Below are 12765 nucleotides of genomic sequence, written 5' to 3'. Positions count from 1 at the left end.
CTATTGCATCTGCATCATTTAAGGGGAAAAAATAAAAATATTGGCCTGGAGTGCACCAGGCTGCTGCAAGGAACCTGAGAGCAGTGTGCTTCCCCTGGTGCAGGCATCCTGAGGGAAGGCTGGGGGCGGGAGCTCTCTGATGGTGTGGGCTGGGAGCAGCACAAGGGCCCAGCTCTCCATTAGCCTGCAGATTTCCAAATAACTGTAAACAACAATGACTTTAAGTCTGCTGCCAGAGCCTCAGGCTCTGTAAGAAACATGCCATCTTATTTATTGCCTGAGGATATTATTATTTCCAGAGTGAACTAGTTGTGGATCACAATACTGGGCAGAATTATAGGACAAAGTGTGCTTTAGTGCAAACTTACTTAGTAAATAGTCACAAATCTTTGGACAAAAATGGGCGCAAAGCCCCAACCTTTTTTTATTTTTTGTGGAAAAGTGCAGCAAATTGTTGCATCTTCTTTATCTTGGGACTGGTCTGGTCAGGGTTGGCTCTTGTGTGACAGCACAGTCCAGCTCCACCTCCCTGCCAGGCCCTGGGGAGGTCACACAGAGCTGAGCAGCAGCTCAGCAGGGGCTGTGCCAGCTGTGTCCCCTCCCTGGCTGTCCCAGCCATGGGGAGGCTGTGTGCATCAGAAGCTCCCCACTATTACACCTGACAGGAGATGCAAAATGATGCCAGTGAAGGCTCCACTCCGTACCTCTACTGTGAAACTTCTGTGGACAATCCAAGGATTTAGTTTTAAGGAAGAAGCAGTTCATATACACACATACTGCCTTCAGCACACTTCCCTTTAAAAGACTGCTGCCTTCTTTTGCATCATCAGAAGAAGGATATGAAAATGTTTTGTGCCAGGATTGGTAATGTGGTAGAGCACACAGTTCAGTTACTATATACTGGTAAACACTATATTCCTTGCTAAACTGATGCAATAGGTGATTAGTAAGAATGAAGCTCAGAGCTTATAATTAGTTACTTCATGTAAGGCCTTTCAATAAATATGTAAGTGGAGATATTTATGTGTTTTTAATACTAGTTCAAGTGTGAACTGATTTGGTCTTTGGTCTTACTGCTTTTGTGAGTTATACTGCAATAGCAGCTTTATTTTTAAAAAAGTATTTTTAATTTAAAACTAAAATTTAATTTTAAATTTATCTAGACGAGTGCTACACTAAATATAGTGAGCATATACAGTATATAAAAGCAAGGCAGCAAAAAGGATTATCAAAATAGATGAAATAATTTTGTAAACAGCATATATTGTATGTCTATTTGGTGCGAGTGTCATTCTTGTCCTGTCAGATCTGTGGGGAGACAGCCACATACTTAAACACAACTTGCTCAAGTTGGTGAATTTACTCCTATTTAGAGCATTTCTGGGCTTTAATTCAGGGCTTGGGGGTTTTATTTTCAACCAACACTGAAAGGTGCAAGTGCTTTGAACAGCTGTACCCTAGCATGATTTTTCTACAGTCGCCTTGAACCAGCACTTTGAACTAAGCCTTGCTATTAACTTGAACAGAAGGTTAGCCAGGCACATGTGAAGAAAAAGGCATTCTCTGTTCCTGCCTGTTGCAATTTCTTCTTCAGTTTGGCTTGTCTAAGCTAAGCCTGTAGACCTGAGCCCCGTCCTGGAATTACTTAGCCCAGTTCCAGGTTACAATGGCACTTTTTGTTGGGCCTCTTTGTTTATCTGCTTGTTTTTGGTGTCTGTCCAGGCAATGCAAGTGCTTAGAGCTGCGGGGAGCAGCTTCAGAGCTCCCTGGGTATGACGGTGAATGGAATGACAGGACTGCTGGATTCAAGGTCCAGGGCAGTGAGGAAACATTCAATGGCTGCTTCGTTTTTGCCCTGAGCCTGCAAGACCTCTCCAAGGCTGTTCCAGGCAGTGTGGCTGGTGGTCTGGATCCGGATGGCGTCTCTGAGGACCTTCTGGGCCAGCTCCCTCCGCCCAAGTCTGCTCAGCACCAGGCCCTGCCAACAAACAAGTGGTGGGCAGTTAACAACAGCGCTCAGGAGAGGAAGAAATGGAGCACCCCAAGCTCCCACCAAGCTGCCACATGAGAGCAGGCACAGGACTCCTAGGGAGGGGGCATCTCCACCTGTTTCTGAGGAATAAAAGTGATCAGTTGTTAAGTTCTGTGGTTTTTGATAGTGATGCGCTCTTTAAAAAGCAACTGTGAAAATAATTGTTTTTAAAAGCAGATTCATATTCAGCTCTGCAAGTGCTGCTGCTGTGTGTTACTGGGAGAGCATTTATTGGTGCTATACAGAAGAAAAGCTACAGGCCCTTTAAGCATCCCTCTCTCCTTGCCCAGAAAATATACACAGGTTTGACTACAGCCAGCATCAGAATTCATTCGTGCACATCTGCAACACCCAGCTGAGCCTGAGGTAAAGTCTCTCATCTCCTGCATCCTGATTACATTGAGATCTTCCTTCCCAGCAAACAGGGGCAGAGGGATGTGGTCTCCTCCCAGCCTTGCATGGGCAGGCTAGATGTAACAGCAGGGGATGTAAGAGTTCTGTCCTCCTGCACTTCAATAGATCCTAAAGCAGCGTGGGGGAGGAGAAGGATGGAGGAACCTTGTTTAAAAAGCTGTCCTTAGGGTAAGAAAAGACACAAGTGGGTGTAACCATCTGGAAGGAACAGGAGGGGGAGGATGAAAGAAGTGTTAGGAAGAACATGTTTTCCTATAGGGCTCTCATGGATTTGTCTGAACCACAAGGCACCTAATGAGCCAGGCTCCCTGTAAATTACACAGCAGTCAACCACTGAGCCCAGATGGTCACATGGGCTTTGTCACAGGCCACAACATATCCTGGCATTTTTCTGCTTCCTCCTGAAGGTGCACACACCAGGATGAACTTTCCAGCAGCTTCATCCAGGTGTGGCTTCTGGAAGAAGCAGCCAGCACTGCCATGTCACCTGCCAAGCTCTGCATGGCCTCTGCCCACATTCACCCCTGGAAATGCTGGCAAGTGAGATGACTGCCTGACTTCATGCTTTTCCTGGGACAACATAGTAGGTGGATGCCTATATATAAGGAAAAGCATTAGCTTAATCTTTAATTTGTCTAATTGTCTTTAGTGCATATGAAAAGATGTAAGAAACCTGAAATCTCTCACAACTAGAACCCAAGTAAATTACTGATGAAAGAATGGTGATGCTTTTAGAAATAGTGAAGGTTTTTGCTCTGTTTTGTTTCATTTGCTTTTACAAAAGTACCATTAAACACAGGGTGCAGCAGCATCCTTAAGGCCAGTGATAGTACTAATCCCTACAGAAACACATTCATTTGCCTGAGAGAAATATTAGGAAACAGCCATTTAATCAAATATTGGCAGTGCTATGAAAAACTTCACTGACTCCTTCTTGCCCATAACCTTGACCTGAATAATCAACTCAGTATCAAATGTGATCATTTAGAGATGCAGTGGGGTTGTTTTTTCTTCAGGTTCCTCTCTATGCAGGAAAACTACAAGGCAACAGGGTGTTATCTTAGGATCCCCTTGAGTGCAGGCATAGGTGGCACAGAGGTTCCTGGTGGGAGAGGCTGGTTCCCCTGGAGGTGGCTGCCTGGAGATGGCTGCAGACACGTAATGGCAGACTGCAAGGAATTTGTGCAATTATAATTTGAGTCACCCGCTTGACAGGGATAATGAGCCATAGAAAGGGCAAGAAGTGTGGCCGTAGCAAATCTGCTGCTGAGCCAAGAATAGACAGGAGCTATCTCAGCTCAAGTTTGTCTTCGACCACAAACCCACTCTTCCTAAAATCCCTTCCTGTTGTGCTGACCGAGCAGAGCCGACTGTGCTCTCTGGTGGCGGGGGAGCCAGCGCTGTCCTCACCCTGACACTGAGCAGCATCCAGCCTCTCCGTCTCTCAGAGGGCTGCTGGCCCTGGAGGCACAGGGGCCAGGAGCCCGAGCAGCTGCTGCCTGTCATCCCTCTCCAACGAGGAGGGGAATTCCCTGCCCGGCTGACATCTCGCGCCTCTCAACAATGCTGCACTGAAATCCGCCTCGTCGTAAACTGCTCGTGCAGCTCAGCTCCCTTGCATGCCCCAGCAGCCTTGCTGGTCAAGAACCACAGCCTGGTGTGGCTTCCCTGCTGTGCTCCCCAGGGTTTGCTGTGCTGTGCTGGAGGCCCAGGAGCAGCATTGTGCTCTGCTGTGCCCATGGGGAGTGGGTGCCCACCAGCAAGCACAGCTCAGGTAAACATTTCCTCTTTGGTATCCAGTGCTTTCAAGCTTGCCAGTTTGGCTGAGAAAACATCTGTGAACCCACAGAGAGAGCTGTTCCAGGCTCCCCAAAGCCAGGGGAAGGCCTCCTGTTGATGCTGCACTATACTGCACAGGTGAAACACTGCAATGATTTTGGAGGAAACATTTGCTGAAGGAGTTTGAGATTTTCACCTCCTCCTTGCTTGCATGCACAACTGCTGGTGCCAAATGCTGCCCAGGCCCGTGGCCCTTCCCAGGCATGCCACCATCCTGCTTCCCCCTTCTGACGAGGAACAGCCCCGTGCCCTGTTCCTGCACGCATGCCTGGACTTCCAGGCAGTGTGGGCACATGACCCTGGGCTCCAGGACTCAGCCCAAGTTTGGGGTTTGGCCAAGCCAGGTCTGCCAAGGCTCCCCAGCCCAGCACAGAGCCCGTCCTGTGTCCAGAGTGAGCAGTGACAGATGGTGTCAGCCTTTTAGCGAGGCTTAACTGAAGCGGCACAAATATGTTGCTGATGTTTAAAGGACAGGTTGAACATCATTAATTCTGTGTGCAGGAGAGTTTCTGGTTTTGCATTTCCTCTCTCCCCTCCTCCCCGCACTGCTCCTTGCAAACCACAAGCATTTTGAGAGCTGGAGGCTGAACAAACCTCAAAGCCTCAGGAAGATGCAGCACTGAGCACTTGAGTTTTTGTTTCTCTGAGGTATTTGCACTTGAGAGCTTCTCCTTGCTACTGAATTTCTCATTTCCCCATGGAGTCTGGCTTGCTATAAACAATGCCTGCATGTTGTTGCTATGTAGGTCCAGCTGGAATCTGCCTACAGTGCAAAAGAAAAAAATTGTATCTAAATTCAGAAAGCCACCCACTGACAGGCAATTTGCATTTTTATCTGGAAGATTTTTTTTAAAAAGATTTTTCTAATGAAAGTTCAGCTCCTGAGTTTCTATGGAAACTCATCTGCTTGGTGTGCATGCATAATTTCATAAAGTCAGATCTCAGGAAGAGGAGCAATTAGTATAAATACAAGCAGGAATGTGATTAAGGGTTTCATCCTCTTATTCCTGAAGATAGAGGGTGGGACCGGGTTTTGTTGTCTTTCCTCAGTTTCTATTTGTCTTTTTGCCAAAACAATGCAGAAACTGGTGTACAAGGTAGCCTGACTCCTCTGCCACCTCCTGGCTAGCACTGGCACTTCTGGTTTTGCCCAGTGATTTTCCTCCCAGAGATGACAAGTACCTCTAAGTATGGCCCTCTCTGTCAGTGGTGTTGGTACTGAGTCAGACTCTAAGGAGCAATGAGGACAGGCTTATTTTTAAAACTCAAGCGTATTATAAATAGTAAAAAAATCCAAACCAACTCCAAAGGTGAGTGGGAATAATTTTTCCTTCAAGCTCCTGTGGGCAGCCCAGCCCCCTTGTCAGCCACACAGAGGCATTTAATGTCCTGCTTGCACCAACACAGCTGCACAGTGCTGGGGTGTGAGTTCACTCACTCACTCACTGGAGAAGGTCTGAGGGTAACCTCCACAAATGAATTTGATTTCTTCTAAAGGTCTGAAGATGTACCTTGGCTCTTGTAACCAGGGGCAGAGTGCTGAGGGCAGAGCTGAAGGCAGACTGTAAAAGGGCTGAGAGCTCTGGCAGAAGCTCAGCTGAGGTGAAGGGCTCGGCACAGCCACACAGGGACAGTCTAGCAGGGGACGAGGGCTGGGAGGGGACAGCGAATCTGGTCTGCTGATTTAGTGTGCCTTATGCTGACAGCTGGACTCCTGAATTGATGGTTTTTAATTTCAGGGAACAGAGGGTGTCCATGGGAAGCTTTTTCAAAAGTATTTTTGACCTCGTCTGCATGCAAAACAAACAAAACCTAAACCACTTCTATGGTGACACTGGACTGGACTGCCTTGCCTTCAGTGATGTGATACTTAGTAACTGATACTTGAGTGAGGCTATTTTTGTTTTAGAATAGGAGAACCATATTTCAATTTAAGTTAGATGAGAAAAAAAGTGACTTATTTTCAATTTTCACTAATAAAGAAAGTGAACATAAGCCACACTTCAAGTCCCAGTTTTAGAAGGTCATGAAATTTCTACCTGTGCCTTTATTTCCTTAGAGTTTGACAAAACCTGTTCAAATGTTAGCTCTTAAAATTCCCAGAAAATAGTGCAGGAAAGACATTGTGGAAGACTGCAAAATAAGCCTCATGTACAAGCTGGAATTTATTTTTAGTAAAGAAAATCAAAACTTCCTTTGCAAATATTTAGTTCAAACACCTGATGAGCTGCAGGGAGTTGTCTCCTTCCAAATAGGTGGCACAGATTAGCTTGTTCTTTCCTTTAGGGCTTGTATTGGAAAGAGATGTCCAGAAAAACACGTCATTTCATTCCTGGAAGGTTGCTTTTTGTTGTGTTTGCAAGGTCATCTCATTTTTGGAGAATTTGTATAGGTGGACTAGACTCTACCCTTTACAAATGGATTTTAATAATCACATTAAATGCAAATTCTCACTGTCTCTTTGCCTAAGACTCTAATTCCAAAGTGAGGTTGTCTCTGATGCTTGTCTCTATTTAGCACAGCATTTCTGCCTATTATTGTCTGAATACCCCAAGAAGTTTCCAGAATTAATCAGACTTTGCTGCTGGGCTTCCTTAAGTGCATTATTTAATTAATTTCAAGGTAAATGCAGTATCCTTACTGTTTACTCCAGTCTGTAATGTGGACATGTCCCTTGTGGTTAGTAGGAGAGTAATCAGCAGCTGGCAAAAGCAGGGCATGCTGCAGAAAAGTGATCATTCAGAAGTGTGCTTATTCAGCAGAACCCTACAAAAAGCCTTTCAAGATGCATTTGGCATTTGGTGATAACAGTCTCATGTAACAGAAAATCCGCACTGCTACAGGGCAGCACACGCTTCTGCAATTATTTAGCAATCAGAGCAAGTTGTAAGCAAAATCTGTTGCATTAACCATGAAATATCAGTGTCCTCTTAGAAAATGGCAAAGATTAACCCTGGAAATCCTAGGTCTCCTACAATAAAGAAAGACATATAAGTAGCCAATTGCTCTGTGATTCTTTCCCCCTACATTCATGACCTTTACATCTCTGAAAAGCTAGGATTCTTTTTTAGTTGTGAGCAATGAAGTGAGTTTTTGTGGCGCTGTCACTTAGTCATGCAGTGCCTGGCAGCGTGGGGGTAGCTGATCACCCATTTTGCTGATTCAGTCCAGGTTATGGTGAACCTGAGCTATACATTTGAGCTCTGTTTCTGAAAAGACTGTAGGAGTACAGGGAGCAATCAGGGTCCTCTCACTGAACTGAGTTAGAGACCATATCATCATTTGTTGCCCTAACAAAGGATGACTGGGATTCACTTCTGGGAGAAAGCTTGTCTTTCAGTGTTTCTGCCGCCTCCTTTGTTGAGAGCAGCTTTTCCTCCTCTTCCTTCCCCCCCTCCATCTCCTCTGCCCAAGCTGCTGCATCCCCTGTCAGTCAGTGACGCTGAAGTGCTGCATTTGATAAAGCAGAGGAGGGGAAGGAGAAGGGAGGAGAAGGAAGGCAGGCAGGGCCACTGCAAAACACAGAATGTTGAGAGGAGAAACGAAGGAACAGCACTGATGGGGGGGGGGGGAACTGGCAAGCACTGGGAAAAGCAAAAAACCTGAGACTGCATCATGATTTGTGGCACTTGTACACAGCCTGTGGGTTTTAACTCGGTAGGCTCAGCCTGGAGACTTCAGCTCCAGTACTGCAGGCACCAAAAGGCAGCCTAGCCTTGGCTGTTTAAACTTCACTGCAGCCTCTTTGTGTGCTACACAGGAGTGTGAGAGAAGGGAAGAAATGAGACTGCAAGGAGGTATCAGGAGAGACAGACTACCTGAGTATGAAAACAGTGACAACTAAAGCCCACCAGAGACCTGGGCACATGGATATGCTTTATCAATCACAGTGAGGTTGCAGGGAGAGAAGAAAAAGCAGAAGGAAGAAAAGACCAAAGTGGTGAAGTCCTGAAGAGAGGAACATCCCCTCCCTTAGCTTGCCAGCGTGTTTTCCTAGGCAGTGAGTAATTGCAAAGGCAGCATCTTGCCCAGGCCCCCTGTGAGGCCAAGGCACCCCCTGCCCTGCAGAAGGGAAGCACTGTGCCATGCTGCACACTGCCCTCTGCCCAGGCCTGCTGTCTCTCCTGAGTTCATCAAATGTTAGCAGGGATGTTTCTACTGTGTTTGAAGCTTAAATGTGATAAAACATTTATTGACATAAAAAGCAAACCCTAAGGCAGCATTTCAAACCAGGAGGCTCTGATCTCTTCACAGGGAGGCTCATACAAGCCTAGGGAGAATGAAGAGTTTTTCTGCCTTGTTGGATTGTCGTCACTTAAGCTTCATGCAAAGCAGAATCATCTGCTGCATGCTGAATATTCTCTAGACAGTTCTTCCTTTGCTGAGACCTACATGGAGATGAAGCAGAAAGCGAGAAAACCTAACATGATGCCTCAACCACGTATCTGAGAGTAACTAAACTGAGTATTTGTTTCACAGTCTCTTTTCCTAGGGAAGGAAAGATTCTTCCCAGCCCTGATCTTAGCAGTTGTCACAGTAATGTTGCAATAGAAAACACAGGAGATTCAACTACGACTCAGGCTCATGGTGTCGTCTGTAAAAATATGCACCAAAGAAGGTCCCAAACTAATAATAAATAACAATTTAGATCATATAATTTATAATTTAGATCATATAATAAGGTCCCAGTTCTGCACTGTACCAGCTTCCCTGCCAGAAAGTCTCATTGAAATGAGTGAGATTCAGCCAAATATATCCGAGTATTTCAAAATCTGTGCAGAATTGAAACTGATAACCATCAGCAAAGAGAGAAAAGGCACGTAACACACATGCAGGGTGTTGAAGAGTGGCAGGTAACCTGCTGGCTAAAGCACTCAATTAGAAAGCAGTAGCTGTGCTCCATCGGCTGCTAATACATTTCACATTGAATAATTTGTCATTACTCAGGAACAATTCCAACAGCAGGGACAGAGTCAAGGGACAAGCTTTGGGAAGCAGAAGTCCTGGGTTTAAGTGCTCTCAGGCTAAGGAAGCTTGAGAACTTGCCTCTCCTGTGCCCAGGGAGCACATGGTAACTTCTAGCAAATGTTTTCAAGAGGGTAGGGCAGCTGTTAAGCACCCCCATTGCTCCAGGGGGGTAAAAACTCTGCCTTTATTTTGATAGTAAGCAGGTGCCTATGTTTTGTTGCACCTAACAAGATGTTGCTGCAGATAGCTGGGGAATGTCTAGGCTTAAGCATTGGACACCAAATTAATCTGAGTGTCCACAGTGTGCTGTGGCTGAGGAACATGGAATTTCTGCTTTCTTAGGTATCCCTCCAGTGCCAGTGCTGGATCTTTCCCCAGTTTTTAATGCACTGCCTTGCAACAAAGGAGGGGCTGATGCACACATCTCCCATGCACGTTATCTTCCCTTCTGCATGCAGAGTACATCTTGTCTGAATGTGTGAGTCACGAACAGCTTCTCACAGGCAACAGCTTCAGCTCTGCTGAGGGTCTCAGCCCCAGTGCCGCAGAACTTATGGCCAGAGCAAGTGTTGCATTTGGTATGGCACTGGGGAGGGGCACAGTGCAGCCAAGACACGCTGACAGAAGCACACAGCACGCCAACGTCTCTGAAAGGAGAGCCGAGGTATCTAAAATATCTTAATTTGCTTAGTTTTCCACTACTGGCAGTCTCTGGGAAAGCATGTGATTAATGATATCCTGCACACAGCTACAGCCAGAGCCCTGTGTGCAGTGTCACAGCTGAGCACTAAGCTTAGCTAGGCTGCTGGGAAACACAGTGAGCTGGGCAGGAACACACTGCTGTGGTCCAGCCAGTGCCTCCAGACTCTGCTCCAGTGCCTCTGATCCCACAAGGAGTGTGTGTCCTGATCGTCTCTCAACACAGAATCTCTCCTAAATCACAAACCTCCGTGTACAAAGAGATTTTGCTGAATTACAGTTTGCGTTTTCTGTTACATGCTCAAAGGAGAATTAATGAAGACACTCCTTGAGAAAGTAAAGGCTCGATAAGTACTGCACATAACACACATAACATTAGTGTGAATGGAAGCTCCAGCAACACCGAGAGCTGTGATGTTTTCATGTTTCCCATTTGTTTGGCAAGAAGGGATCTCTGCTTCCTTCTCTTGACTGTGGCCAGCTTGGTGTGTATCAGGACAGCTTGCTGAAAACCTGGAAGTCTTGCTAATTCCCACACCCCTGTTTGTGCAGCTGTGTCTTGTGTACCAGGAGGCAGCACACCCTGCTATTGTGCTGCACACTATTTTATTTACTGCATCACCACAGTCTATGACTCGGTCCTGTCCTGTGATAATAAGCAGCCTAAATAGCACAGAATTAAACTAATTATAACCAGTTTCCTTGTTTATGAAAAATAGTTTTTGAAGGCTCAAGTATAAAGGGGATAGTCATTCCATCCCTTTTCCCTTATGACAGTTCCCTGAGCACTCTCTGAAATACCATTTATGAGTTCAGCTGCAGACCAACCTGACTACTACAATTTCTAGGCTGTCATTTGATCTTGGAGCAAAGTACAATAGGAGGACAATACTGCTTACTAAAACTGCAGCGGCCTGTCTATAGGAAACCATAACTAAAGCTAGAAATTACCGGGAAGATCAGGTTGGAGCTCAGTTGAGAAGCATCTGCTGCAGATCAGGCCAAGGATAATATCTTTAGACCTGCATGCAAGTTTTATTCTCCAGAGACGACTGAACCACCCCAGGATCTCAATGGTTTTAAGAAGTGTATTAGGTTCTTCTCTCAGAAGGTGCTACACACACTTTGGAGAAGAGATCAGAGAAGAGCTGGGGAGTTCTGTCTTGCAGGATTTTACTGTAGTTTCTAAAGTTATATAAACAGAGCCTGAAAGTGATAATGAGCACCTCAGGGATATGGAGAATAACTTACCATAACAGAAAAGCAAGTGATTGGCACAGATAAACCGGAGCTCCAGATTCCCTGGAAACGGGGATAATCCACCTCTGAGAAGCAAAGCGCCAGCCCTCCCGCTAATGGACTGAAATCTGTGCGCTGTGCACTGGATCAGATGTGCTCCTTGCAGCGACCCCAAATGCCCCAGCAGGGCTGCCTTTCCTGGTGGGAACTGCGCAGTTCCCCCGAGAGGAAATGGCCACTCAGTGTCTCAGTGATGGCTGCGGTGTCAGGGCATCACTTATCACCTCCTTGTGACGGCTTTGCTGTCTCCCTGCACGCAGGAAGGAAGCCTGGGAAGTGCAGAGGAAGAGAAGGGGCAGCAAAGCAGCCAAACAACTCAGTCAACTCCTGAGTGGTGCTCGGGAGCCCTGATCCTGCTGCACTGCCAGGGATCCGCTCCGATTGTTGGGCTGCAGGAGCTGCCAGCGAACAAAAGGGTTTGCTGCGAGGATGGCAGTGGGGGAGGGCGATTTCTGCAGCAAGCAGAAATGAGGAGAACAAAGTGTTTGCAATTCCTTGGACAGTGAGGGAGCTGACACACAAACTTCTTAACGTGAACATGCAAAATGCTCATTTCTCCTCTGGGAACCAGTGACTAGAGGCAAAGCCAAGTTCTCTCCCTCAAGCTCAGCGGCTTCAACACAAAAAATTTGAGTTAAGAGGCTGCTCTAAGGATTGCTTTTCCCCAAGGAGAGCTTAGAGCAGTTATTTTGGGATATCTGAAGCACAGGAACATTCCTGGGATTCTGCAATAAGCTTCAGAGCTGGGAAAACAGAATTTGCTAACCAGCCATGGCTTGGAGGGAGACTACCAATCGCCTACAAAAGCCAAATGTTGCTCTACTCTTGTCCTTCTTGATGGAGATGCAAAAGGTATGTGCTAGACAGGCATCATATCCATCAGGTGAGCTCCTCTTTGGATCAGATTAGATTTAGTTTTGGTGGCTCCCTGCAGCCCAGCCCATAACCCACCTGTGTGATTTTGCAGCGTACTCCTGGTGCACTGTCAGGCAGAGGGCAGCTGTCCTGACTTCCCTCTGCATGACTGGGGATGCTTCCTGCCACCACAGCCTTACATACAACGAGCTGCAGTCACCTGCTGGGGAATTCCAGTGGAGAGCACCATCCCACAGGAGACTGTGCTGATGGTCCACCAGCCAGTGCTGTGCTGCTGATGTGCCATTTTTGGAAGGAGGTGTAACCAGCTATGTCACCCCGCAGAGCAGGCTGAAAATAGGATTGCACTCACTGTGCCATGTGGCTCAGTGGTATGTCAGGACATGTATTTTTAGGAAATTCCTCCTTTGGGCAGAAAGGGTGAAAATCTTGGCCTGGTTTGCAGGCTGCTGGCTTTGCCCAGATCCTTCATTCTAGAGTGTGGGAGCATGTCACTCACCAGTCAGTCTGTGGAGGCTCCTAGAGCCTGGATACAGTGCTAGTCCTGCTACCTGCTGATCAGGGTGGCTCTGAAAGGGTAAAAGATGACTGCTCTGGGGCTGTGCTTTTCTTTGTTTCAATGCATGCATGCTTGCTGT

General features: G+C 46.6%; 1 protein-coding gene across 3 annotated transcripts in view; it reads right to left on the bottom strand.

Annotated features, from left to right (window-relative positions):
* Positions 1-219: 219 nt before the first annotated feature.
* TTC7A (tetratricopeptide repeat domain 7A) overlaps positions 220-12765 on the bottom strand; it is a 168371-nt gene continuing 155825 nt past the window's right edge. For all 3 annotated transcript variants that reach the window (XM_059469396.1, XM_059469397.1, XM_059469398.1), the window contains one exon: positions 220-1978. In XM_059469396.1, coding sequence (XP_059325379.1) covers positions 1757-1978 — 222 coding nt within the window. In that variant the 3' untranslated portion in view covers positions 220-1756. The remainder of the gene's footprint in view (positions 1979-12765) is intronic.

Source organism: Ammospiza nelsoni, chromosome 3 (genome assembly GCF_027579445.1).
Source record: "Ammospiza nelsoni isolate bAmmNel1 chromosome 3, bAmmNel1.pri, whole genome shotgun sequence".
Lineage (NCBI taxonomy): Eukaryota > Metazoa > Chordata > Aves > Passeriformes > Passerellidae > Ammospiza > Ammospiza nelsoni.
The sequence above is the reverse complement of the archived record's forward strand: the minus strand, read 5'-3'. Positions and strand labels throughout refer to the sequence as shown.